This window comes from Perissodus microlepis, chromosome 20, assembly GCF_051167445.1.
Source record: "Perissodus microlepis isolate ML-2025 ecotype Zambia chromosome 20, ASM5116744v1, whole genome shotgun sequence".
NCBI lineage: Eukaryota > Metazoa > Chordata > Actinopteri > Cichliformes > Cichlidae > Perissodus > Perissodus microlepis.
This window is the reverse complement of record NC_140480.1, coordinates 26,116,667-26,132,054: the sequence shown is the minus strand read 5'-3', so window position 1 is coordinate 26,132,054 and position 15,388 is coordinate 26,116,667. Positions and strand designations below refer to the sequence as shown.

The 15,388-nt window shown below is 35.5% G+C and overlaps 1 protein-coding gene and 1 pseudogene across 2 annotated transcripts; both read right to left on the bottom strand.

The window, feature by feature from the left end:
- Positions 1–20: 20 nt before the first annotated feature.
- Positions 21–6,597, bottom strand: LOC146364666 (chitotriosidase-1-like). Its single transcript, XM_084916266.1, has 11 exons — positions 6,535–6,597; positions 6,424–6,450; positions 6,133–6,337; positions 5,995–6,051; positions 5,734–5,899; positions 5,542–5,666; positions 5,339–5,462; positions 4,086–4,268; positions 3,845–3,961; positions 3,590–3,722; positions 21–2,312 (listed from the first exon to the last, which is right to left on the bottom strand). Exons 1-11 carry the CDS (start codon positions 6,557–6,559, stop codon positions 2,053–2,055), a joined length of 1,422 nt encoding a protein of 473 aa, XP_084772392.1. The 5' UTR covers positions 6,560–6,597; the 3' UTR covers positions 21–2,052.
- A 923-nt stretch (positions 6,598–7,520) lies between these two features.
- On the bottom strand, positions 7,521–15,221 carry LOC146364665 (acidic mammalian chitinase-like; annotated as a pseudogene). Its single transcript, XR_014798869.1, has 11 exons — positions 12,985–15,221; positions 12,884–12,913; positions 12,587–12,791; positions 10,788–10,844; positions 10,512–10,677; positions 10,233–10,357; positions 9,667–9,786; positions 9,350–9,532; positions 9,127–9,243; positions 8,798–8,930; positions 7,521–8,605 (listed from the first exon to the last, which is right to left on the bottom strand). The product of XR_014798869.1 is annotated as an acidic mammalian chitinase-like (transcript).
- Between the last annotated feature and the right edge of the window lie 167 nt (positions 15,222–15,388).

Genomic DNA, 15,388 nt, shown 5'->3' with positions numbered 1-15,388 from the left:
AACTAACAACGTAGGAACTCCAGCAACACTTAAAAGTAAAGTGGAACAACTTTATTAACTGACCAACGCGTTTCGGCTTGTGGCCTTCATCAGGGCCATAGCAACACATAACACAATTTGTGCTTAAATAAAGGGCAGGAAACAAACAAAAAAAAAATCTAATTAACCATCTTCATAGGTAAACTAGCTGACGTATAACAGGTTGGCATTGGTTAGTAGGTTAACTGGTTAAGTCACAGCCCAAGTAAATACTGGACTAGACCATTATCGATAAGGACAGGGGGAAGGAAAACATAATCCCCACCTGTCTTAATATAAAACGTGAGAAATACATAAAAAGAAAGAATGTTAGAATTATACAGAAAAATAGTAAGATGATTACAAAAGATTTTTTTTTTAAAAAAGAAGTCACTACAACAGTGTGATTGTAAAACAAATAGACACCATACATGGAAACACATTTGTGAAAAGGTTCACAGATGGAACGTAATGACCTTCAAAATTAAAATGCATTAACACAGCAGCTGAAACACAAAATCCTAAGATGCTTGAAATGAAGGTCATAAGTGATTGCAGATTTCACATTGAATTGTTTTTTACATTTTTTTTCAATTAAATAAACAAATCAGTAAATAAAAGATGTCGCAAATATGATACAAATTAAAACTCATGCAAGTTCAAATTAATGGAAAAAAACTGAATGTTCAATCTACAAATACAAGTTACAGTTGAAAATTTTTTATTTTTTTTTTTTTAATTTTTGAATTTTAATTTTATGGTTCATTCTCATGGTTTTTCTTATCCCTTTATGGTTGAGGTTTCAATGTCAAGCTGGTCTGTGGGGTCTACTGGTGTGATTCCTGGATGTGGGAATGTTTGAATATTAGTGTTTTGAGGAACATTAACGGTAGTCATACGCAAGACCTTAAAGCACAAGAAGGTTTGCAAAAAGCAATTAGTCATCTAATAAAGTGTTTTAGAGTTGATTGCACAACACACCATAAAAGGTGACACTACAAGATGATTAGATAACATATCTTTGCAACTTTACCACCCTGAATATGGTAAATGCTTTAAACGGAGTTTTGATTTATCCTACACCAGAAAACAATACAGATACTTGAAGTGAGGGAACACCTTTCCATTCAAATCACTGCCAGAGTCCATACAAAAGTGCTCTGAAAGTTGATTTGGGAAACTGAACTGGGATGAAGAAACTATTTGTACAGGTGAGGTAATGAGCTATGTCTGAAACCAGCTATAGAACAAATGTCAAAATAATTTGTTTTGCATCTGAAAAGCTTAAAATGAGTTGACACAAAATAAAAATAAATATAATAAAATGCCCCTAGAAGTTCTGTGCTATGATCTAAAAGGTGTGCTTCCTATTGGCCAATAATACAGAGGCAGTAGTTGCCCAATGATGCAAGGTTTGAAAATTGCAGGTGGCACTTCATCTGTCTTCTCTCATTAATATATAAGAAGAACCTAATGTTGTAGCCTCCTGAGGGCAGTAATCTCTTGGACAGTTTTGCATGATGGAAGGAAAAGACTGAACAGTTAGCAGTTCTTTTATTGTTGCAGTTATTTGTTCGTCCTCCATAGTTGTGTAAATGTGGTGCATATTTGCAAGTGAATACACATACAGTGTTAAGTTTAGCATGCAATGGTCTACCAAGACTGAGATTACTGTGGCAATGACAACTGGTCAGAGTTCATGTTCAGTTAATGTGTAAATGTGAAATTCAGATGGCAACTTTTCAATCTTATCTACACAGAAACAGTGGGTCTTGCTTCACAGTTAGCATCCTCAGATGAATAATGTAATGTAATTATAATCATATTTTATGTCATACGTTGCAAAACCTGGACTGGTTCACATAAGGATTAGACTCTGAAAACCAAACCTCAAAACAAAAAAATTCAGATGAAGGACACGCATTTGTGTTTAAAATGATCAAAACTGACCAAATGTGACATAACATTATAGTGACCCATATGGTAATAAAAACAAGCTGAAAACCAAAACTCAGAACAAATAGTCCAGAGTCTCTAGGGCCTGTCACAGCACTTACAACTGTCTCGAAAGACTAAATTAGCTGGGCAGTTTTGGATCCACGTGATGCCATTGGCACAGCTGTAAAAAGAACCCGGAGCGTCAGGTTTGGCATAGAGCCCACCAATTTTTGTAGCACAGAAGTTGTCAGTGGTTGTAGTACTGATTGATGGTCTGGGATGAGGCAAAATGTGATCCTTATTTGATGATGTCTCCTGATTCAGGTTTGTGTGAGCAGTTGGAAGTGGAGGAAGATCTATAGAAACAATAGCTATAAAGTTATACTACTACTACTACTAATAATAATAATACTTATTATTATCATCATAAATTATTATTATTACTTATCAGTAAGTGAAATTAAATTAAAGAAGTTAACTTTTAGTTAATATAATATAAAAAAATTATCCTACATAAAACCACTGCTATATTAGGCTGCGCAAATTAATAATCAGTTAATAATTAAACATTTGCTAGTGTGCATGTTAGTAGCATACAAGCTCTTTATTAGTCAAAGTTGTTAATAATGCTAACAATAAAATTCTTTGCAAAACTTTTTTTAACAATTAGGCCAATAATTTTCCTAAATTACGAAATTTTCCTAAAACATTTGTAATTACTGCTTGCTAGTTAGTAAGCAAGGTGTTGTACATGGATGTAGGGGCCTATAGTCAATACTCTTTGATAGCCCTAATAACTGCAGTTGTTTCTTATGAACTGCAAATGTTAATAATGTTCAGATAACCTCCTATTAAATGATGGTCTCTTAAAATGTGCTTCCATTTGCTCCTTGTTCTAAAGTGAGGTGTAAGTCACAAGAAATTACAAGTTTTTCCTCTTTACACTTCCCTGTTGCAATTTATATGTCCTTTTCTCAGGTGTTCCAATAAACCTTAATCAAATTTGGAGTTATACACACATTTTATTTGAATATTTTTTAATGGACAACTTTAGACATTTTAAAATGGTATTAAAATATTTTTACATGTTTTTTCCTTATCTTTATTTTTTAAATGCTCAGAACAGATCTCCTCCTTAAACTTTCTGTTTCTTTCAGCTGACCAGCTTTCGGTTTGCAAAAGGCCAGAAAGATATTCAACAGTGTCTCTCTGTTTCATATTATATAGATCCTGTCTGGGTTAATAAGTGTCAGTGTAATAGTAGCTTTCGAGCATTTGCTGTGAGTGAAAATTCAAATCCTGAGTTCAAAGATTTAACCAGTATTCATTTGGATACATTGAACACTTGTTTTGTATTTTTTTTTTTAATAAAAATAGATCATCCTCAAGTGCTTTTATGACAGTATGACCAGTCTTTTATTGCTAAAGAGCAAATACTGTTAGGATTGTCACTGATGTGCTGCAGCCTTCTTACGTATTTCATTTAACAATCATTAGGAAGCTATGATAGAATACAGTTATCCCAAATAAGGTATTAACAGCCTTTATATTGACTAATTGGAAAATATGCATACTAATAAGTAACTGGCTAGCTCAAAACAAACATAAAATGCTATTGTAGGAATTTTATTACCTGGAAACAAAAGAGAGCGAAGAGAACCGATGAGGGGGTATTGTCCCTGTCCACAGAACTGTCCATTAAAGTCGTCTAGATCCAGAGCCCAGACAAAGGCTCCTCCAAAAGTGTTGTTTTTTAGGTAACGGACCTGAAGCAGTAACAATCGAAACAATTTAATAACAGTATGCACATTTTAATGTGATATGTTGTTTTAGTACTAATGTTATCTGGCAAAGAAAAACTGAGCAACATCCAGATGCACATGTCTACCTTAGTCATAAAACTTTCTTTATTGTCATATCCAACCCACTCGTTTTGTTTGGTGGCATATGGGACTTTCTGGTCCTCAATCAAGTGGACACTGGCCCCTTGAAGAAAGGTGCAAATCTGAAAACAGATAAAAAAACGTATTCTGTGTGGTAACTTGACATATTAACATTGATCTGCTACTAAGACATAGAAACTGACTTAAAATGAACATATTAATATGAGAGTGGGGATTTCTTTTTACCTCATAATAAGACCAAATGCTGGGCTCCCTTGTAAATGTGCCAGCAGCAGCAGGGCTGCTGGCAGGGGCTCCAACTTGACTGGATTGAGTAGAAAGACGAAACGTGCGTCCGTATGTAGCAAAGCCCATATTTAACTTTTGTACAGGTGTTCCCTTTTCTGCCCAGTACCTCATAGCAAAATCCTAAAATGTAAATATATGTAAGTTATATTGTCATTAATACTAGTATTATCAGGTTCAGTGACTCACTGACTTTATAAATAATTTGTGATTTAAATTCTCAAGTGTTAGAATTAGAGAAGGGTGTAAAAATGGTGACAATCAATGTCAATCCATCGTCAGTTGGTTGAGAACTGTGTGGAAAAGTGGAGCGTGGCTGGGAGCAATTGCAGTCTAAAACAAAGCACTCAGAGAGCACAACTGTCCCTGAAGGGCAAGGGCTATACTAAAAGTTTGGTGTTTTATGTTGCACTGGTAACTGGTATTGTTATCCCCAATAATGATATCTGCATTGTTTTCATAGTCATTTCTGCACTATATTAATATTTTTGTGTCATTGTGAAGTCATATAATGTTGTATCAAAATTTTTTCTAAAGAGCTCAGAAAAAGAAAGTGCTTATGTTCCCCTTTGACAAATATATTGCTTCAAAATTTGGAGATGATCTAATCGAAATGAAAGCTTTTTCCTAATACATACTAAAAGGGTGTATTTTTCATCTTTATTCATATGATTGGAGCAGAATTAGCTGAAATCTTTGTCTTTTACATGCAAATCTACATGCTTGAGATTTGAACATATTTAACATTTTTAACATATTTTCAGTCGTGTAATTTTGAGAAATATTATAGTGTCATAGTGATGTTGTAGTGTCTTGTGCAGCTCTCTCCATACCCTTTTATATGATATATAACTCAATATGGTTTCTTGAATTTATTTCATAAAGGTCAAATGTTTGGCCAACCTAGGCACGCATGCCCCCCAAGACCTAGTATATTGTTGTGAAGTCTGAACATGACCCATAAAAAAAAATTGTGTATGTAAAGTTTTTACTAGTTTTCACATTGACCTGATTTTCATGAAAATTAAATCACCTTAGGTCAGCTTGTTGGTATCTATCATTTCATAAAATTTGAAATTATATCTTGCAAACTTTTGCAAACGCTAGACCGCTAACAAACAGACAAAGAAACAAACGGAATGGATTACATAATCCCTCTTTTTCAGGGGAGAAAAATGAACCCATCTACTCACAGTATTTAAGTAAACATGGTCCCCAATATCTTGGGATCCTTTGTATAAGGGGCTGTTATGTCCTGTGACACTCTCCCAGGTACCATGAAAGTCATATGTCATCACATTAATAAAATCGACATACCTGATAAAGTGCATGAGAGGTCAAGGTCAGCAAAACAGGTTTTGCAGGGCATGCGATGTGATATTACTAATAAGCTTACTTTGACATCTCTGAGACTTCATAACCGGCATCAATGGTTCCCTTACCAGCAGACACAGCAGCAGAAATCATTAACCTGGGTCGTCCTGTTGATGTTCCCTCTGCCTCAAAGGCCTGTAGTAGCTCCTATAAACCACAGAAAAGAAAGGTAACTTCGTGGTTCATGCCAATCATCAGTAACTCCAAATCTGACCTTGCATAACACTGTGAATCTCTGCTTGTCTTCCAGAGGGCTTCCTCGTGCTGCAGGGTATTCCCAGTCTAGGTCTAGTCCATCAAAACCAAATTTTCTCAGTAGTTTGATAGACGATTGTATAAATGTATTTCTTTTGGCTTGTGTTGACACCATAGTAGTGAACCTATGAAACCGATTGGCAAAAGAAAGGCACTATTAAAAAGATCTGTATAAAGAGAAAATTTATGATTCATTATTGTTTTATGCTTAGTGTCACACTTTTGCGTTCCGAAGTTCCAACCTCCAACTGCCAGCAGGGTTTTAAGATTTGGATTCCTGTGGGAATATAAAGATACAGCAGCAAAGATAATTTTTTCTCAACATTTTGTAAGTGATATGAGGAGAAAATAGACTAACCTTTGTTTGAGTCCATTAAAGGATCTATAGAGTTCCTCATCATTCCATTCTATGGTCACTAATTCATTTGCCTCATTAATACCAGAAAAGGCATAGATTAGGTGCGTACAAAGGTTTGGATCAATATTTGAAGGCATAAACCTCCCATTGCCAGGTCTGTATTGGGACCAGTTTGTGAAGTAACACACAAGTCTGGAGGATGAGACTGAATATGAAAGAACATTTTTCAATCTCTTTAAAACATTATATGACTGTCCAATATAAAAGGGTTGGTACAATATATGAACTCACCCAGACTGCCAAAGGCGAGACAGAGACCTTAACAGTTGCATTTTTTTGTTACATACAAATAGTTAAATATACAATTTGCATTTGCAAAATCTGTATTTCAATTTCCCTTACCTGAGATCACAATTAGGATGCGCATGATAGCTGAGGTCAGACTGGTAATGTAATAAAACAGTGCAGTAAAGAAAAAAATATGCAGAATCTATGATAATCATTAACTCAAAGTAAACCAAATGTCCTAAATTTAAGGACATTCTGGTATTGCTTCATAAGTCAATAGTAACTGATTCATGAACTCACTCACTCACACACACACACACACACACACACACACACACACACACACACACACACACACACACACACACACACACACAGAGACAGAAACACATATTGTTTTGAAAGCCTCCACAACGTTTGCAGAAAACCTAAGATTGCTCATCATGTAGCTTGCAAACACCTGGACCTGAAAGTTAAAATTAGGCGGAAATACAAAAAACAGCTGTCTTACTATTTTACATATATTCCCTGCCTGTCCGCTTGTCTGTGAACTACTCCTACACTGTCAGGAGCTGAGGAACCAAAACCGTCACACGGGTACATCTTAGGCCCCTGATATTATGATGTCATCATGTTGCCTAGCAGCCCCCCACCAAGCAGCAGTTTAGTAGTTATACACCTATAAAAGAAACTTAGCATCTTAATTTCATTACAGTAAAATCAAATTATATGCACAAATTTTGAATATTATAATGAATATATTATGGTCTGATCATGTTGTCTGGCAGCTTCCCAGTGACAGACTGAAATGACAGTAAAGCAGAACCTGAACATTGCAGAAGACCCACAAAATGTAATTTCTATAATTTGCCTATGCTTTATTAGATATCCTAACAGGGTCAAGCAACAATATTTAGCAAAAGGAAAGGGTTTTCATTCTACTGCAGCACCACGATGGTAACAGTGGTGCAGCACCACAACAGTCAAAAGTTTACTGACGCTTTTGCACCAACCTTTATTTTACTAAAATTCTACCTTGCAAAAAAAACCCCAAAGCCATTTTTAATGTTAGCAATTGTTAAATATTATATTGAGCTGTGCATTGAAAAAGCTTGAGTACCAATGATGTGGAATTGCAGCGAGTATTATACTGACACATAATTTATTTTGGTGTTTCCTCAAAACAAAACCTAATTTTCAGCTTGGTCGGATGGCTGGAAAGTGCATGTGCTTACTTGTTGGCTCAATTTATGTCAGCTGTTGGTTTGTAAAGCTCTGACTCACTCTTTCTTTCTACCGTGCTGCAGCAGCCACTCTTCTCCTTTATTAATTCAACTATTCAAATAATGGTTTAACCTTTCACCCTGGTGTTGAATCCTTTATTGTGTTTGAGCCAGCCGTTACAATGTTGGCACAGGGACAGCCACAGCAGGTTTCGAGGAAAAGAAAATGCCAGATAAATGCCAGACAAACAGAAAAAAAGGAAACATGGCCACATTTGTATTTGTTGTACAATCTTTTAGTTACCTTCATGTAAAGTTTAACCAAACCTGCTCCAGTTTCAAGTACATTAACTGGGTGTACAATTTTCAATCCAGAACCCAAAAATTCAATATTGTTCATCTAATTCTAATCTTTAAAGAAAAAATTGTGCAGCTAGCTGCAAATCTTGGCAAACCCATCCTAGTTTTAAAATGGACCTATATGTAGTTCAGGCTATAGTAGCTGCATTACATAATGTGTATTGCAGAGTACTGGGCACATTTGCTTAATGGTTAATACAGTTTTCAGAATTTATGGCTTTATTGACTGTCCACGCAGTGTGGTTCTCATAAAAAATAAAAAGAATAAAAAAACATTTTTGCTAGATCAAGACAACTTTTATTCAGTGTCAATTAGGTACAGCATTTGCATGCATCACTGTAAACAAGATAATTTGGACATGCCTGGATGTAGACATGTCCATGGACACACTGATAAAAGGTGTGGGGATCCTCATCATTTACATACAGGCCATCTGGCTTTTCAGCGCAGAATCCACTTCCAGAAACAGGACTTGAGGTTGTTTTGGCAGTAGTAGCAGTAGTGGTAGTAGTAGCCGTAGTAGTGGTAGTAGCTGTTGGGCCAGGAGGGATCGTAGAGACAAGTGGTGGATGTGTGGTTACCGGTGGAGGTGATGGAGAATCTAGTAAATACAGTAAGTATATATATATATATATATATATATATATATATATATATATATATATATATATATATATATATATATATATATATATAAGATTAGGAAATTTTGAAGAAAAAAAACTTTTCTTAACTAGAGATAATGACACTGATGAATATTAAACTGTCCATGTTTATACTTTTTTCAGTTTACCTGAATTCAAAAGAGTGCGCAGATAACTAATGAGAGGATAATGTCCCTGTCCACAGAACTGTCCAGCAAAGTCATCGAGATCCAGAGACCAGACAAATGCTCCTCCAAATCTGTTGTCTTTCACATACTGTGCCTGTGAAATATAAACTGTGAGTTGCAATTTAAAACTACCACATTTCTCCCAGTGCACAATCCAAAAGTAACCAAATGTAACCAAACTTTACCTGATGTGTGTACTACTTTAAGAGCAGTAAGATATAGCTGCCAGTTAATAAGAACATTATGATTTGTTTTGTATTATTACCTTAAACAAAAATCGGCATGGGTACCTTGATTTCAAAGCTCTGCCTGTTATCAAAGCCAACCCACTCATTTCCCTTAATGGCATAGGGCACCTTTTGCTCATCAATCCACTTTATGCTGCCTGTTTGGATAAAAGTGCAAATCTGTAGAGAAGAAAATAATACTTCAACACCCTTCACACAGTTTGTGATTTATGGAAAACATTGTGGTGTAATAAAACTGAACATATGCTGCTTTGTATTAGCTGACCTCGTAGTAAGACCAAAACCCAGCTTCACGGGTGTAAGGCCCAGCGCTCGCTGGTCCTGTGGCTGCAGCTCCAAGACCATTAGCAGCTGTTGATGTGGTGAATGTGCGTCCATATGTGGGGAAACCGACTAAGAGCTTTTCCACAGGAGCTCCCTGGTCCCTCCAATATTTCATAGCAAAATCCTTTGAGAGAAAAAAATAGTATATTATATAATATTATTATAATGATATTTTATAGTGATATATATATATATATATATATATATATATATATATATATATATATATATATGAATGTTGATGAAAGTTTCACTCACCACATTGTAATATATGTTATCACCCGGACGGAGCTGTGGTACAGGGGGCTGTTATGACCAGTGAATGGGTCCCAAGCTCCGTGGTAGTCATAGGTCATGACATTTATAAAGTCTAGAAACCTGTAAAACATCACCATTAAATACAATGTAACAAAATAATATCAATAATAATAATAATAATAAGTAAAATAAGTTAAGAACTTGAACATATTTAAAGTAAAAATCCTTAAAAATGCCCATGTATTCAAACTGTAACTTTTCATTAATTCAACAAAAATCATTCAGTGTATTCACATTATGTAGCTATCTCTCTACATCATTTCTTCATGTTATTACTGTGGTTTGCTGTCTAAGCCTTTCACATTATGCAATGTGTGTATAGTAAATAAAACCACAGGTAGCTCTTCTGATCAAATATTTGCTGTCCCTGTAAATCTGGGACCGTCAGTGTTTTAGTATGAATTAATACTTGCATTTATTAAATTAACCTCCAGTGCTGCAAAATGAAAAGTGGGATGAAATCTTTAGGATTGGAACTTTAGTGACTTCCTATCAAATAAACTCACTTTGACACATTGGCAATCTCATAGCCGTTGTCAATGTTCCCCTTCCCACCAGCCACTGCAGCTGTGAGCAAGAGCCGTGGTTGTTTGGTCTCAGTAGCTTCTTTTTCAAAGGCAGCAAGCAATTCCTAGATGCAAGAATACAGTAGACAAGGATGATATTGTGCATTCATTTCAATAAGAAAGTATATTTTATATGTAAAATACATATAAAAATAACAATAACATACTAAAATATAATGTGCATAGTATTAACAAGTATACATTGATTTCCAGACTAACCTGTACGAGCACTGTGTATCTCTTCTTGTCCTCTGGTGGGCTTCCCCGTGCTCCAGGACACTCCCAGTCCAGGTCAAGTCCATCAAAGCCATGCAGCCTCAAGAATCTGATGCAAGACTGGATGAATGTCTGGCGACTGGCAGGAGTTGAAGCCATGATGGTAAACCTATTGAGATGGAAAGTTTATAGATATATTGAGGTGATGATGAATTTGTTGTTGTTATGTGAAATAATGTAATTCTACAGCTTTGTGATGCTGTTGTCATATAGACTAACTGTGCAGTGCCAAAGTTCCAGCCACCAACAGCTAACAGAGTCTTCAGCTGGGGGTTTCTGTGATGGAGATGTAGAAAAACAGGTAGATTTATAATTAAGCCATGTGACTTGATAAGAAAGTCCCCATTCCTCATGTCATGTAAAATCATCCTGCTCTTTTTATTTGTTTCCCAATTTTTTATTCATTTAACATAACTCCTATGAATATTTTGCATTAGAAACCCTTTACTTCAAAAATTGTGTAAGGAGTGATGATCAGTGATAATCCTTTAATAATTCTTTGTGGTTCGAGGTGGCAGAAGTTGTCTTTAACCTGGGTTGTTTTTGGTCAGCAGGGAATGACTCTTCTGTTTGTATAAACAGGTTGAATTTCGTATAGGCCTGAAAAAAACCACTGTACTGCTAACTGGATTTTGTATCTCAGTACTGAGTCAATTTGAACCCCTTAAAACAGGTTGTGTGAGGATACAGTGTCCTATTTTGTTTTAGTCAGATTCACTCCTTTCTTGTTATGTCTCATTTAATAAAAGCAAAATGCTGACTGCCAAAAGCTCAACTTGAGTTTGTTTCCACAAATCATTCACATGTGACATGTCTTTTATATATGAACACAGTTTAAACTTTATCCAATTTGATGCAAAACGAATGAAGCACAAGAATGCTACATTTGAGAAATGGTGTGTGTTTCATAAAAAAAGCTTCTTATCCCGGTATAAATACACATATATAACGGAAACTAATATAAGTTTCTTTAAGAACACTTAATACATATAAAGATTTTTAGGATATCAGAATCATGATAAGAATGCAATAAAAACAGTGGCACACTCGTAGAACATTATCAGAATCAGAATCAGAAAGACTTTATTTATCCCCAAGGGGCAATTTTATATATATATAAAAAAAAAAACACCCATCTCGCCCCTGCGGGCAGTTTATCCTTCAAGCTCGGGTCCTCTACCAGAGGCCTGGGAGCTTGAGGGTCCTGCGCAGTATCTTAGCTGTTCCTAGGACTGCGCTCTTCTGGACAGAGATCTCCGATGTTGTTCCCGGGATCTGCTGGAGCCACTCGCCTAGCTTGGGAGTCACCGCACCTAGTGCTCTGATTACCACGGGGACCACCGTCACCTTCACCCTCCACATCCTCTCGAGCTCTTCTCTGAGCCCTTGGTATTTCTCCAGCTTCTCGTGTTCCTTCTTCCTGATATTGCTGTATATATATATATATATATATATATATATATATATATATATATATATATATATATATATATATATATATATATATATATATATAAATGATAGGTTCTGTGTTCATTTAAAGACCATTGCCTTGTTAAATCTGTTTTATTTTGAGATTTTTGCATGTAACTCTTTCCTCTTTCCTCTTTATTTTGGCTGCACTAATAAAATTACAACAAATCTGTCAATAATTAAGTGCTTAGGGTTAAAAATTATTTGAATACCACTTCACCATTCATGCCAGAACAGCTGCTGAACCTTGCACACTTTTGTTATTAATGATTGAGAACACCCATATGGAAAAGAAATAGTAAAAACTTATATGTGATTTACTCATGAAAGTGGCCACTTTCTCATTACTTTCATACATTGTTTTAGTAAGTATCCAAAACATACAAGTTTCATTATATAATTTTTCAAGGGATATTATATCTGTTTTCACTCTTATATGCTTTTCATACAAGTTTCACACAAGACAGATACAAACTTTATAAGATTTATATATATCTTTTCCATATGGGCAAAGCCACGGTTAAAGTAATATTTCAACCACTCACCTGTTCTTGAGGGCATTGAAGGATCTGTAAAGAACATCATCATTCCACTCGTACATTGTTATCTCATTTGAGGGGCTGATTACAGAGAAGGCGTAGATCAGGTGTGTGCACAGGTTGGGGTCTACATTTTCAGGAATGTATCTCCCAGCACCCGGTCTGTATTGGGACCAGTTGGTGAAGTAGCATGCCAGTTTGGTTGAAGACACTTTTGCAAAGAGGAGAATTTTTTTTTTCTCATTTTAAGTCATGTAATTCAGAAACACGTGTCAGCAATACATATAGATGATCAATACATACCAACTTGAAGACAAATCAAAAGGGACAAACCTGGAAAAACAAATATATTAGTTTTACACTTTTGAATCAATTAGTAACTGAAATAATGATGATTTATTTACCAGCCAAGATTGTTACTTGAGCCATGTTGAATCAGTTGATCCTTTTTCTATCTGCAACATGTGATCTGCAACACCAACAAATAGTTATTTACGATAATTATTCAAAATTTCATGAATCACTGTAAGACTGATTTTGACAGAATCAAACTAACTCTGCGTTCTACAGCTAATTCTTCTGTGAACTGCTGCTACGCATATTAAAGTCACGAAAACCTTCTTGCGCTGATGATTAACTTTTCACAGGTAGTTTGACACAAATACTCTAGGGAGTCCTTTTTATAGTTCCGATAGGGCAGGGACAAAGGCTGTGTGCCAACAAAATGTAATAAATGCATCAGTCATAAGATGACTGCTTATGGCTTTTTTTGGGGTCAGATTTATCAGGTAATATATTACCTGATAAATCTGACCCCAAATTTCTTCAACCTGCTACAGTGAAATCACCTCAGGTCATTTCCTGCTGATAAGAGGACCTGATAACATTGTGAGCCGATGCATTGTATTTTACAGAACATCATGATCATACTGGTTTCCATAGTAATGTCTCGATAAACAGCTAACAACAAACTTCAAAGTGGTCTTTCGTTTAGTTACACACTGTTGCTTCGTGTTATGCTGCAAATAAATTAGCGCTGCAGCTTTGTATCACTTTTGTAAATAATGAGATTATTGATGATGAGATTATTTTATGAAGTAATTGATCAAATAATTGATGGTTTATTTAATAATTTGGATCATTTGGTCGATAAAAAATAGTTTGTTGGTGTTTATTTGCAATTACAAATACTCAGTCCGAAACCCAAAGATGATAATTTTTCTGTAATTTTTTTATGATAAACACGTAATCACCTTTATAAATAATGAGATGTAATTGATAAAATAATTGATAATAGAGGTTTAATTAATGATTTGGATCATTGTTGTAGTTGTTCAGTTGTTGTTCAGTTGTTGTTCAGTTGTTGCCGTTTATCAGTCCCAAGCTTAAAGATTAACATTTTCCTATCATAATTTTCAGAAGGATAAGAACAACAAGAAAGACAGTTTCAGGATATTATTAGATGTTTTTCCTCTCACAGAAAAACAAAAGAAAAACAAAACAACAGCTTATTATTTTTCTTTAATCTCAACATATATTTTTCTAAATAAAAAACGTAAAGTAAATTGATAAGCTCCGTGAATGTTATTATATGATACATGATTAAAAACCTCCAAAGGATTAATTTTTATCTAGTTTGGGAACCTTCTGATCCAAATCTAACATCTTTGATAAAGTAAAGTTCATTTTTAACATTGTTTTTCTTTCAGCTCTCTCATAGTCTTGAACCCTTTAACATTACCAGCTAACCCCTAGGTATGCTTGATTGGAGGGGCATGACAACGATAACTTAGAGCTATAGCAGATAAACCAGAAAGATTTTAGATAACATATCGTTTTGTCTTTAAGTTAATCCCCAATGGTGTAATGACGGATTACAGTAAACCTGCCACATCGGAGTGAATTGTCCAAGGTTCAGGGGAATTAAAGTGTTTTTATCTTTTTAATGCAATTTGTAATTAACAGTCTCTTTCAATTCGATTTTTCGTAATTTTAACACCATCATTGAGCCTTAAAACGACCTCAAGTGAACAAGAACACATGATATAATATATGAAGTCAATATTTATTTAACAAAAATCAAGCCAAAATGCAGAAGCAGTGTATGAAAGATTAATTAGATTCTAGATTCACCTTTAGGAGCAATAACGTAGTAATGTTTTTCTGTATGACTTTCAGTCATGTAGCCTCTCACATCATTGTGGAGGAATTTTAACCCACTCTTTTTAGTGTTGCTTAAGTTCAGTTCACTTTCCTGTTTGTCATAGCATTTGGATTAAGCTGGAGGCTGGACTTTGGACCATTGCAACACGTTCATTCTGTTGTTTTTCAGTCATTCTGTTGTAAATTTCATGGTGTGCTTGAGGTCATTGCCCTGTTGCATGACCCAATTTTGACAAAGTTTAAGCTGACTGGGAAGACCACCAACTGTCATGAATGTTTTCCACTTGTGAAACATCCTTGTGGACAATTAGAATGATAGTCAAAGGAGCTTGCAAAGAAAAGCGTCTGGACTTCTTTAAGTTACTTGAAGACGTTTCACCTCTCATCCGAGAAGCTTCTTCAGTTCTAAGGTCAAATGGTGGAGAGTCCCAGATATAAACCTAGTGGGAGTATCCCCCCACAGAGGGACAAAAGGACCCCCTGATGATCCTCTAATCGCCTGAGCCAAGGTGTGAAAGCGGGTGTGGGTCCCAATCAGCCAGAGTTTCGGGTGTGTTCATTGTGAAACCTGGCCCCACCTTATCATGCGAATTCCTGAGGTCAGATGGCCCAGGATGTGAGTGGGCGTTAAGGCGTCTGGGAAGG